This window comes from Crotalus tigris, unplaced genomic scaffold, assembly GCF_016545835.1.
Source record: "Crotalus tigris isolate CLP2741 ecotype Arizona unplaced genomic scaffold, ASM1654583v1 scf7180000024345.2110221, whole genome shotgun sequence".
In the NCBI taxonomy this organism is placed as follows: Eukaryota; Metazoa; Chordata; class Lepidosauria; order Squamata; family Viperidae; genus Crotalus; species Crotalus tigris.
The window spans coordinates 1,088,427-1,102,319 of NW_024100514.1; the positions used below are offsets into that span (position 1 = coordinate 1,088,427).

General features: G+C 38.6%; 1 protein-coding gene across 10 annotated transcripts in view; it reads left to right on the forward strand.

Annotated features, from left to right (window-relative positions):
* The window catches only part of TEX2 (testis expressed 2), a 102,185-nt gene that overhangs the window by 56,423 nt on the left and 31,869 nt on the right, over positions 1-13,893 (forward strand). For all 10 annotated transcript variants that reach the window (XM_039326842.1, XM_039326848.1, XM_039326840.1 and 7 more), the window contains 3 exons: positions 6,814-7,014; positions 7,790-8,129; positions 10,641-10,888. In XM_039326842.1, coding sequence (XP_039182776.1) covers positions 6,814-7,014; positions 7,790-8,129; positions 10,641-10,888 — 789 coding nt within the window. The remainder of the gene's footprint in view (positions 1-6,813; positions 7,015-7,789; positions 8,130-10,640; positions 10,889-13,893) is intronic.

Sequence of the window (13,893 nt, forward strand, 5' to 3'; positions counted from 1 at the left end):
TGGAAAATCTAATGCAAGAAACATCTGGAAAGCCACACATTACTCACTCTTCATTTAGTATAATTATAATTTACATAGTGTGGCATAATATTAGAAAAATGTTTTAATAACTACTTATATGCTTCTTAAATGCTGAAGGCTTGTGCAAGTAAAGGCATGAATTTAATTTGTGTACTGAGAATTAATGCTAATATTCCTTATAAAAAGGCTTAAAATCTTTTCTCCCCCTCAGAAGACTGTTCCAGTGGTGCACATGATTTGATTTTTAAGAGGTTTATGCAATCTGTATAAGTGCATTGTTCAGTTTTCTATGTTTCTATGATAAGCCTGGTGTGCAGATTTGCTGGGGCAGCAAAATAGAAAGTTCTGCCTACAAGAGTGTTCGCCTTAACAGTATCCCAGGATACTATTTCAGTGTCTAAAATGATGGTGTTTCTTTTTGATAGATGTGAATTGCTATTCAACTTTTTGAAAGAAATCATGCTTTATGTAAAATCATGTTTTTTTCTCTCTATACGTATCTTAATCACTTATACTAAGAACCTATGCTCTGTCATTAAAAACAAAGTATTCTCCTCAGGTTCTACATCTGCTATGTGTCATATCCTGTTGCTCTCTTAACTTTTCTGTTGTCCTTTGTGAGTGGACAGTATAATCCTTTCATCTCTGTGGAAATACCATGAAGTTATTAGTCTGGTCAGCTTCTGTATATAGATGTACTGCTGGTAGACCTCCATTCCCATGTTTATGTGATCTCGCATACATGCAGCCAAGAGCTGATACAAAAGATCATTTATTTATTTAATTTGACAGGCATCACCTCACTCCAGTCAACTCAGGTCAGCTCATAACATAAAAACAAAAAGAATTTACAACAGTAACAAGATGGCAAATAACACAAACATGTCAAACACCCCCAAGGAGTTCCAACCACCAAGTACTTGAGAGAAGTGCCAGGTCTTTAAGATCCTTTGGGACACTATCAAGGATCTCCGTGGGAACCTCATTCTGAAAGACAGGCACCGTGACTTAACTGAAGTGTTATAGGAGCACACATCTGATTAATATACAGTTGGCCTACTAGTTAAGGAATTGACATTCCTGGCTCTTTTTGTGGAATAATTCAAAATGCAGGTCAAGATTTACTATCCCATGGAGAAATAGTAGCTCCACAAATATCTTACAAACATGGGAGAAGAATTAGGTGAAAATTAAAAGTTCTGTAAACAAGTTAATTTGATAAACGTACGCAAAGAAATAGGACAAAGCCACAATAATTTACCCTCCAGCACCCACTCTGAGGTTATTTTATGAATTCTAAATATTTTAGGAAGGACTGAAAGAAAAAAAATATTTACCAAATATAACATGAAGAATTCTAGGGAAATATTTTGGTTTGATAGCTGCACAGATGGTTGTTGTATGGTTGTTGATGAGAAAAGAGAGAATAGGGATGAGAACAGAGAAGGGAAAAAGAAATAAAACAGTAGAATGACCTATATTAGAGAAAGAAAGCACAACAATCTTTTCGTTATATCAGTGAACACCCTCAAATTACAGTGTTCAGAATACTGTTAAACTTTCCTTGATTGGATTTGCATAATATTTCTAGGGCGGTTGTTTCCTGGAACAGGTTTATTAGGATTACGTGTGTCATTTGATATGACTTATATATTCATGTATGCTTGGAGAATAATCTTTCCCTATGGAAGGTATATTTACTTGGGTTTTGTGGCACTTTGCATACCTTAGCAAAAAAGACGGGTGCAGAATATGCGGGATATGAATGTAATAACTTCCTGAAATTCTTTAAACTGAATATATCTTTTACCTGGGATTATGCCGCTTGAAGGAATGGCTGGTTTAAAGTTGCCAAGAATGAGAAACTCTGGTCCACTTTTTGCCCTTTGCATTCCAAGCATTGCCTAGTTTGCACATTACTGCTAGGCAGTACACACTGGTGTGGGCTGGCAATTTTGGGAGCTGTAGGCTAACACATAGGGAGTCCTTGACTTAGGAACAGTTTGTTTAGTGACCGTTCTAAGTTACAGTTTTTCACACTTAGACTGTTGAAGCATACCTGTGGTCACGTGATCAAAATTTAGATGCTTGGCAACTGACTCCTATTTATGATGGTTGCAGTGTCCAGGGTCATTTTGATCCCTTTTTGTGACCCTCTGCCAAGCAAAGTCAGTGGGGAAACCAGCTTCACTTAACAACCATGTTACTAACTTAACAATTGCAGTGATTCATTTAACAAATGTGGCAAGAAAAGTCATAAAATGGGGCAAAACTCACTTAACAAATTCCTGACTTAGCAACATAATTTTTGGGCTCAGTTGTGGTCATAAATCTCACCGGCTCAAGGTTGACTCAGCCTTCCATCCTTCTGAGGTAGGTAAAATGAGGACCCAGATTGTTGGGGGCAATGTAAATATATATATACATTGCTTACTGGTGTACACCGCTTAGAGAGTGCTTGCACTTAAAGCGGTATATAAGTCTCATAAATAAATAAATAAATAAAATTGAGGACTACCTGTAAATGGAAAAATACCAGTTTAGATGAATATAGTAAATGAAAACTCAACTTTAGATCTTTGCTCCTCTTGCCCTTTTACTGTACTTATTACCCCTATTTCTTTAACATAATCATTAGGGTAAAAGTTGCTCAACATCACTGATTATTTACTACTGTAACTGTTCCTAATCTATTAGATCAGGGGTGTCAAACTGCCGGCCCACGGGCCGGTTGCATCATGCGGAGACTATGCCCACCCCAGCTCCAGCTATGCAAAAAAAGTTGCGATAACATCGCCACACGTCACATGACGTGATGAGTTTGACACCCATGCATTAGATTAACTGTGTCCAGTAGAACTGTTCAAGCAAAGTAGCTCTTGATAATTGAAAAGAGCTGTGCAGTCCTGATCCATATCTGTGTAAATAAATTGTTTGGCACATTGCCATTTATAAATGCTTCTGAAATTCAAAGTACAGTAGTACTGATAAGTGCAACTGTTGAAGGGGAAGTTTTCAGTTCAAACACTTAAGTGTGGCACTAAAGAAAAAAAATAAACTGATTCTTTGTTCCTTGTAAGGATGTCTCAATGGTTTGTAGCCTTGAAAGAGACTTTAGCCAGGAAACAGTGGAGCCAGAGTGTGGACAAACCTGATTTCCATTGTTCAATCTGTGATTGGTCAGTTGGGGAACCAGTGACAAATCTGTTAGGGCTAAGTGCTCTCAAATGGACACCCTTGGTAGCTTCTCAAGCATACCTGGAAGCAGATGGGAAAATGCTATAGTTCAGCTTTAATTGTGCAATATAGTCTTATCTGTTGAATATGAGGCCCTAAACATCTAAAGCAGTGGTTCTCAACCTTTTTAATGCCGCGACCCCCAACCGGTCGTAAGTCGAGGACTAAACCAGTCGTAAGTCGAGAACTATCCAACCGGTCGTAAGTCGAGGACTTTCCCTGCCCGGGAACGCCGCGCATGCGTGATGCCGCCCCCTGCGCCAGCCGAGGCGTAGCTGGCAAGCGGCAGAGACGGAGCAGGCCGACCACCGGTAAGGCACCTGCCAGAAAAAGGGAAAAAAAATGGCAGACAGCCTTGCTTGGCGACCCCCGTGAAATGGTTGATCGACCCCAAATGGGGTCGCAACCTATAGGTTGAGAACCGCTGATCTAAAGGAAATAGCCATTTTGAAGACTGTTAAAAGGAAAAAAAAGGATGATCCCCTATTGCAGGGCTGTCAAACTGCTGGTCCGCGGGCCAATTGCATCATACAGAGGCCGCGCCCACCCCAGCTCCGGCATTGCAAAAAAAAGCCGTGATACTTCGCGATACGTCACGTGACACGGCGAGTTTGATACCTGTGCCCTATTGCATGTTGGCTATTTCATCATCATATAATTATAGGAATATGTTTCCAGGTGTAATTCATTGTAGTTGTGAATGTCTTTAAGGCTCTAAATAGATTAGCTTTATCTTGACTGAACCAGGAAAGAGGGAAGTTTTCCCAGCCATGGCTTTAAAACATTTTGGTAATATCCGCCACTCATCTTTCAGGAAAAATTTGCAAAGAAATAAAGAAGTTAATATGTGCACCTAAGGGGGAAAAGATGTAAAAAAAGAGCGCACAAAAATATGAAAAGTATGAAAGTATAAACATTTGCTCCCAAATCTGTCAGTAGGATTGGTGCTTATCTTTGCATGGCAAAGCACAGAAAATAAGACAGACTTTACTTTGTTGAGTCAGATTGATTTGGTTTTGCTCTTCAAATTTTATTTATTTTGGAGGTTTGTAATATTATTGTATATAACTATAGGGATTCCTCAATTTTACAGAAAACACCCATTCCAAGGCTGTTTTAATGCCAAATAGTCACTAAATAACCGATCATAAGTCAATAAATAGTTATTTCTGAAAATTCTTATTTTAGAATCAGAATTGTGAAGTATTTTGGAGGCCTGTAAAACTGAATAATATGCCATAGCAGCTCTTGGAAAACAGCTACCAAATTAGCATCAGATAAGTCATTGCCTCTGTGCTGCTGACAAATAAGTTCTAATATTTCACTGCTTTCCTATTGCATTAAAGGGCAGGTTTGTGCCATCATGGTGACAGCCACTTGAATTTTAAAGCTATCCTCATGTCTTTCTTTTATCTTTTGCTAAATATGCCCTATTTTTTCTAATGTTCCTGGAAAACCCAGATGATATTTAGCTCAGAGAAGGAGAAAGATTATACTTTCATTTAAAGTGGACTAAGGTAGGGGTCCCCAACCCCAGGTCTATGGACCGGTATCGGGCTGCAGCATGCCAGCAACCAGGCCATACAAACAAGCAAAGCCCCATCCACGTGATACAGGCAGCACACAAAACCACCCCTCCTCCGGTCCACAGAAAAACCTCTCTCCACATAACTGGCCCCTGGTGCCCCAAAGGTTGGGGATCTGTGGACTAAGGTACAGGTAGTCCTTCACGTACGACCACAATTGAGCCCAAACCTTCTGTTGCTAAGTGAAACATTTTTAAGTGAATTTTACAATTTTTTTGCTGCAGTTGTTAAGGGAATCGCTGCAGTTGGTAAGCTAGTAACAAAGTTGCTAAGTGAATCTGGCTTCCCCCATTGATTTTGCTTGTCAAGAGGTTTCAAAAGGGGATCACGTGACCCTGGGACACTGCAACTGGCATAAATATTAGTCAGTTGCCAGGCATCTGAATTTTGATCACGTGACTATGGAGATACTGCAGTGGTCTTAAGTGTGAAAAATAGTCATTAGTTACTTTTTTTAGTACTGTTGTAACTTTGAATGGTCACTAAATGAATTTCACTGTTGTAAGTCGAGGATTACCTGTATTTTGCTGCAGTTAGAACAGCAGGACTTAATGTTATTTTATCCAGAAAAACTGAACCAAGAGGATAATAAATCAAATAGTGGATCATGTGGTTTTTCTGTTATCTAATTAAATGTAAAGACAGCAGTATGAAAAACAGGCAATGAGAGGCATGTCTAAAAGGTGTGCCTTTATGTAGAAGACTGACTAGTCTTATATCCTGCAGTGAAATGACATACTTTTATGGACTTTTTTTTCTTGCTGTCAGAAAATACATACTATACTTTTGTAATTGATTGATAATGAGTTATGTGACATAATACAGAGGCACAGAATTGCTTCATACGTGCAGGCTCTATTTTACATAAGTATAGAAAGGCAACAAGTTGTGCTAATTTAATAGTTGTCAATTCCTTGTCTGCACAATATTTTTGTTTGCAAACCTTTTATGTATACTTCGGTCTGATCAACAAGCCCTGTTGAGCTTTGGATCATACTGTGCAACCTAAGATAGAGAAGGGCCAGCCACAGCTCACCTGCCACCCCCTAGCACCCTCATATTGCACTGTCAAATTTCAGTAACAAACTGGACTAATTTCAGCAATACAGTTTCAGGTCATTTTTAAGGTTTGATGTGGCCTTAAGAGTAAGAGTAGTTTGCCTTTGTAAGAACCCCACCCGTATTCCCACTCTTAATTATCATAGTCCAAAGCCAAAGAATTTAGCTGCAGCTCTTTGGATGGTATCATGGGATTAGTGGTTGGCCTCGTATACAGTAATCATTCAGAAGATTAGGAGGCTGAATTGTAACATTCAGCTTCTCTAGCAATGCCTACCTCTAACATGAATGAAAATGGACAAATTAGAATTACATGCCAGAGGCATTTGGGTAGCATGTTGAGGACAAGATATGATGTATATACAGAGGAGATTAAAACAATATGTGCAAGAAATACAGTTCTTGATTGTTGGGACTGCCAGGCATTCTTTGTATTACAGCATCTTCCTCCCAGTACAGCGATCGAGCTATACTTTGACTGATTCATGGCTTGCTGGCTAGGAAGAAACAAGCAAGCATTCCAAGTAGACTATTTTATGCCATCCTTACCTCTGTGACCCATTCCAGTTTTGATATTTAAAAATCTATCTCCTTCCAGTGTTATAGAAGAAGTGCATTCAACCTGCTATGAAATACAGGTACCAGCTACTCTTGTAACACACACAATTAGCATGTGCAATATATTTTTCCAAAGGTAAAATAAACTTCTTTTGTTGGGAATTTATCTAGGTCAGCCTTCATTAATAAAATGTCCTCTAGATCTTTTTGAAGATTTTTACTATGTGGGAAAGTTATAATCTTAACTCAAACTCAACTCAACTCTTGAAATGATTCAAGATGACAGCAATCAACACCTCTAATTAATTTTGCCTTAAAATGAAAAATCTCTTCGTTTCTTTAATTTCTGTAGGGCTGGATGAATGAGATCTATAATTATGATCCAGAAACCTATCATGCTACGTTGACTCACTCTATTTTTGTGAGACTCGAAGGAAACATCCTGAGACTTTCAAAACCTAACAAAAATATTTCCAGAAGAACTTTTTACAATGAAACCAAGCCAGAAGTTACCTACATTAGCCAGAAAATTTATGATCTTACTGAGAGTAAGGTGAGTTCAGAATTAATAATTCCTATCTGGTAGTGTTTGGATTCCTGTTCTGTGTTGTTTTCATCTGAATTACTGCAGTCTGAGTGAAGCAGACAGCTGCTAACTATAAGATCTATGAGCCTTGGACAAGCTAACCCCCCTCCTTTTTTTTAATTCCCAGAGTTATTGGTACTGTTTTTAATGCCAGCCCCATGCCTGCAATAATATCTTAGGTATGCCATTTTACCATGCTTCTAATATCATCAAAGAATGAGTGAAGTTTTGACTAATATCTGAAACCCTCTCTGGCCCTTTCTGCCATGATCTTTGAATTGTTTGTATAACCAGAACAAGATGGATTAAAACAAACACTGGATAGTACAGTTGATTTTATAAGATTGCATGCTTCATGAGTGCCAATGAAATTAAACATACCGATAAAAATTGCTTTGGCTGCTCTTCACCTTAAGCCTTGTTTTTGGGATTTTTGTAGGAAAGGAAATCTAGCAGCAGGGGGAAAAAAATGCTGGGCTGATAGAGGTTTGCCCCACACCAAGTCTTTCCAACTTATCAAAGAAAATACAAAAGAAGCCCAAATCTTAAAGAAGCCCAAATATCATTTGATTCAAAATAACAACTCCTAATCCATGTTTGATCACTCCTGGATATTGGGCCAGCAGCTTGGCCGACTTTGTTTTTATTTGATTGTTTCTTTGATTATGGCAATGCATTAGTACTCTGTGTTTTCTTCTCTAATGAGATGAAATGTGAAACTCTCACATAACTTGGTTTGCAGATTTATTTGGTTCCCAAGAGTTTGGCTCGAAAACGAGTCTGGAATAAAAAGTACCCAATCTGCATTGAGCTTGGGAGACAAGATGATTTCATGGCCAAAGCCCAAGCCGATAAAGAAACCTCAGAAGAAAAAATCTCTATAGAAAAGGAAAACTTAAGCAGTGAAGAAATCTGGAAACCCGCTCAGGATGGAGCAAAGTCTGGGACCCAGAAGAACCAAGTGCTTTATTTATTTGCAAGGACAGGTCGGGAGAAAGAAGAATGGTTTAGGAGATTCCTTGTTGCCCGCAAATTGAAATCTGAAGAAAAAAAGCCAATTGTCATTTGGGGAAACAAATCAGGTAGGAATCTGTTTGCTTATTCTATTCAGACTTTGTGTAATAAGTCAAAATATCAGCTTATCAAATGTTAATTGGGATTAATCTGGAGCCCTGGTAGCACAGTGGTTAGAACGTACTATTGCAGGCAAAAACTTCACCCACAGCCTGGAATTCAGTCCTGACAGGGCTCAAGGTTGACTCAGCCTTCCATCCTTCCAAGGTGGGTAAAATGAGAACCCAGATTGTTGGGGGCAATAGGCTGACTCTGTAAACCACTTAGAGAGGGCTGCAAACCACTGTGAAGCGGTATGTAAATCTAATTGCTATTGCTGTTGCATCATTGAGAAAGAACACTACTATTCAGTGAGTTCATCAAGATATCTAACCACAATTTGTGTCTAAAGACGTTAAATTTTTAACAAACTACATTCTAATATCCTGCTTAATATAAGTGGTTGATTTGAGTAAACAGAATTAATCTGTCTTTGATTTTTTTTTCTTGCAGAACAATAATTTAAAATGGTATAAGACTCCCAATATATTTCTAGAAACAATAGACATACATTTTAGGCAAAAAGTATTTTAAAGGTTGTTGTTTTTTTAAGGGACTTAATTTTACTTAATAATACTAAATGTGCAGTTATCTTGTTGATTCATAATGACATGATTTTATACATTTTAACGTTATAGGAATATTAAACTTCCTGTCAAAGTTCTCAAGTCTTTAAATGTGATATATAATACAGCAATTAATGATTAAAATAATTCTTCATCTCTTAACTACACATCCCTTACCCTCTGTTTTATGTTTCTGGAACATTCTTTTCTCAGATTATGGCTCACCAAAAAAATTAAAACTAGTTCTCTAAAGTTAATAGGGCCTGGAAATTTTAATACAGCAATAATTACAGAGGATATTTAGGGAGATAATATCTCAGTTTTGAAAACAACTGAAAGTAGTTCATTAAACACATTGCAGATTGTTCAGACACAATTTACAAAGTCTTTGCCTTTATTTCAAAACAATCTTCAAGTTATCTGTGTGCAAAATATCTGCACTGTTTATATATAAATGTTTGCCAAGCTTATGGCAAGATTCTAAAAAGCTGAATTATAGTTCAGAAGTGTTTCCCTCTTAACCCAGTTTATAAAAAAAAACCCTTTCACAGAAGTGGGAATAATAATTGAATGTGATTCCACCTACTCAGTCTTGTTATACATTTAAATTGAAGCTGGTGGGTATGGTTGTGTTTGTTTGTGTTTTTATTTGCCGACATTTGTAATTCTTGGATTTTTAGCTTTGCTGACGTTCAGGTTCTTTTCTAATTCTAGAATGGTAGAATCTTCAGCATATCAGATTTAGTGCAGAGCTTTATACCCTTGGCTGTCTTCTTTCCTCTAAAGCAGCGGTTCTCAACTTGTGGGTCGCGACCCCATTTGGGGTCGAACAACCATTTCATGGGAGTCGCCAAACAACGCAGTCCGCCATTTTTTCCCCCTTTCCCTTAGCTGTGCTACTCCCTTTTATTCTATTGGCTTTTGAAAGCCAATAGAATAGACTCTCTTGAATAGATTCTAATTCTATTGGCTTTCAAAAGCCAATAGGAATTGTCCAGGCTGTCTCTGCCCTGCTGAGCCCGCCAAAAGCCCCAGTCTGCAAATGGTGCTGCAAGTTGTCTGCAGCGAAGGTGAACTGTCTGGAAGCTTCCACACCTCTCTGCTGAGCAACTACTAAAAATGTAAGTAAAAGAGGGCCAGGGGTGGGAGGTGGGAGGCCGGCAGGCGCAGGGAGGGTTGCTGGTGTGCATGGGGCCCGGCGGGTGCCTTACCTCCCTTGGGCTGGGCCAGCTGGTGGCCCAGCCGGTGGTCACCCTGCGCCATCGCTGCCCCTTGCCAGCTACGCCTCGGCCGGCGCAGGGGGCGGCACCACTCATGCGCGGCGCTCCCAAGCGGGGAAAGTCCTCGACTTACGACTGGTTGAGTAGTCCTCGACTTACGACCGGTTGGGGTCACGGCATTAAAAAGGTTGAGAACCACTGCTCTAAAGTTCTCTGTTCTGTTTATTATGATTTATTTCAAACAGTTTCTTGTACACATTGCCAAAACATGTTTTAAATTAAGGATCGATGTCTTTGTATATGGTATTGAAAAAGATGTACAACCAGATAGCTTACTTACCATTTGCCATAGAATGGCAGAGGGCGGGGGGGGGGAACCTGCGGCCTTCCAGATGTTACTGAACTACAATACAAAATAATTCCTAGCATACTTCACTATTGTCCATGTTGGCTGTGGCTCTGAGAATTCAACAAGTCAAGGCTGCAAAGTAACACCTTGAATAGATTGGTATGGAATAGTAATGTATCTCCTTGTACATTGAACAGGTTAAATCATAGCGTATGTTTACCGCCTTGTCATATTGACAACCTTGGCATTGTCAACTTTTGTTTTTCATTCTGTCTCATTCTTATGTTCCATATTTGATTATGTATTGATGCTTTACCCCTTGTTTTTCTTTTTTATTGTATTCAGGCTCCTTGCCAGGACACAATAGGACCAATAGCCAGTCTGGGATTCTTACACACAGCCGTAGCAGCAGTAAAGGAAGTGTAGAAGAAATCGTTGCTCAGCCAAAGCTGAAGGACTTGGGTTCTAACATCAGGCAAAAAATACTTTTAGACTATAATGTGTACATGGCAAGGTGCATTCCACCGGAACAGCCAAGCCCTACAGTTAGTCCCATTCATAGTGCTGACAGCAGTCCCACAGCTGTGAAAAAGGTGAAGTATATTCTTTAAATATTCTTGGTTGAGGTGCTATGATTTACCCTGTAGTGTAAAGGAGAGAGGGCTGTTTTTTGTTCCCAAAGAAGTGTGGGGCTAATAACAGTTCTACAATATGCTCACTTTCTCAACATTCAACATTATTTTGATGCAGCTTAAAAGATCTCTGAAACAGTAGATATTTCATTTAATTCTTACACTTCTAGGACTACCCATCAATAAAATAACTTGGCATGTTAGAGAGCAAAAATAAAAATATTGTACAAACTGTTCTTTTTAATAGAAACAGAATTATAACAGTAAGAACTTAAACTATTGTAAAAAGATGTGTACTCAAGTATTTATTTAAAACACATTATTTTAGGCTGATTAACAGAAATATGTTCTAAATTCTCAGTAATCATTTTCATGGTACTTAAGTGCTGTGTCCAGTTTCTGGGCCCCACATTTTAAAAATGTTTAGAAAAACTGGAACAGATTCAGAGCAGAACAATGAAAATCACAAGGGATCTAGAAATTATGAAGAAAGATTCTAAGACCTAGCCTTGAGAAAGCAGACAGGTTTGGAATAGGGGAAATAATGTTTACAATTTTCAAATAGCTGAAAGATGTTGATCAAAAGATAAAGAGCCAGTTTGTGTAGTGGCTAAAGGGCTGGAAGTTCTAGCACTTCCTTAAGCATGAAAGGCAGCTGGGTGACTTTGGGCCAGTCACACACACTCACTGGGTAGTTATTGTGAGGCTTATAGTAGGAAGCATTGCATACACTATCTTAAATTGTACAAAGTAAAGGGCTGATATAATCAGATCAGTAAATGATAATGAAGACCTGTTCTCTCTCATTCCAGAATGCAGGAGGTAGAATAAGGGATTTCAATTACAGGAAGGCAGCTATTATATTGGGAAGTCTTGTTCTGTCAATAAGAGATGCTTGACAGTGGAACTAATTACCCAGAAAAACTGTAGTTCCCTTTGACTGAATATATTCAAGCAGAGGGTAGAATCATCTTTTGTGGAATGTGTTGCTTTTGCTTCTTGTATTGAGCAGGGTATTAAATTTACCCCATCCAAATTTAATTCTATGACGATCACCTTTTGCATGCCCCATAGGCCCATACAGTCTCTTCTGTTTTACTTGAGACTATCTTGAATACTGTTTATGAAATGTGACTTACTTACGATCCTTTTCTCTCCTTGTTTATGTGTAATGTGCACTATCAATGCTTGTATATTTCCCATAGTGAGTGGGGTAAAGTTCTTGAGCAATGAGGTAGAGGATACACCAGCTCAATCTCAGTCCTGTTTCATTTTCCCAGCACAATGGAAATGCAGACTAGGATACCTAAGTAGATGAATGACTTTTTTAGATATTAAAAACATCCTTTTCCCCTACCTGGAAGCTTCAGTTGATGCCCACACTTGAAAACCAGGGTATACATTTGTAAAAGACTAATACAAGTCCCTTCTATCAACCAGTTAAATAAGCAAAGTTGATATATTTGTTGGAAGATATTGTGGATGCAAACACTTTTCTGTTAACTAATCTAGTACTTAATAACCACATGTCAGCCATTTTATCAAGATTGGCAGAGACATTGGTGTTAAAGCAGCACACAGATATTATCTTGCCTTCCCAGTAACATTCTACCACCTTTTCCTTTATTGTTACAGCAGTTTCTATCTGCAGTCAATCTTAGGGTTGTTTTGCCTCCATCCTGAATTAATAGCCACCTTTTCTAGGTCTGAAACACAAACTGATTTATCCAGCCTACTGTGCCTAATCCAGCTCTGATTCTGAGAATATAATGCTCAGTATTTTTTTTCCAGTAATACCATAGAAACACACAAAATCAGCAAGAATTGCGCCTTCTTTTGATTCATAGTTGCACTTAAATTTAAACTAACATCCAGAGACCCACAAAGTTCTGCCATGAGCAACTTCCTCAAACAATAACACAACAGGCCCTGTTTGTTGTCTGCAGGCAATGGCGGGACGACTGCGTCTTTATACTTTAATTTGCATAAATAATCTTATATGTCTATACATAAATTTGCATTAGTTCAATAACTTGCATTAGCTGGATCTATCCCCTCTCTTTGTTAGATACAAGTCAGTCACACCTGATTTAACTGTGGCAGCTTTTTCTATTCATTTCAAACCAACCGCCTCAGGCGTACGTCCTTCCTAAGTGATGGATGGCTTTCATTTATAATTATATACCTTTACAGTGGCAACTTCCTCAAAGATTTAGATAGGGAATGACTTTATGCTCCCTGAGATGCAGTGAGGGTCATCTGGTTAAAATAATAAAAAATGGCAATTATTATGGCATTTATGTTATTGTTAAGTTAAGTAGCCTAGCAATAAAAAATGCTGTTGTTACCAGACAGGAGGACAGCCAAGATGCCTTGGGCAACCCCCATCCAATTTCTTTGTAAAAGTATTTACAAATGTTATAGTTGTAACTATTCCTATGAGGAGACTGAACTGTGTTTATGCCCTTTGCATTTGTTGCAAATATGAAGGTCTTCTCTGATCAGCATCTGTGCTAGCTTCTGCTAGTTGGGAGCTCAATGATTACTGTAATTTTGCTATCTTAATAAGACACCCATGTTTGGACTTCTTCATTCTGACTTATTTTTTAAGGTGAGTGTTTGCCACCACCAATGTAGCCCTTTGATAGTAACCCTAACCACATATCAGGTTCCAAACATAGTAGTCCCATTGGTAAGACCCAAGGCACCTTGAGTTGTATTTTTGCTGATAAGGTGCAGTTGCAAATTGGTCTTCATTTTATCAGCAACTGGGAGGTTAGGGATAATGGGGAATGCATAGATCTTCCCCCTAACTTTCAGGTGGCCTGGCCGTGGCCTTCTGCCATTTGTTAGCTATAGACATTTTGCAAAGATGTCCTCTCAATCCTATATAAGGCATATTGCTCTTACCCACAAGTTTTAGGAAATCTGTTAAAAGCTTCAATTCAGCAATAATAAAAGCACAG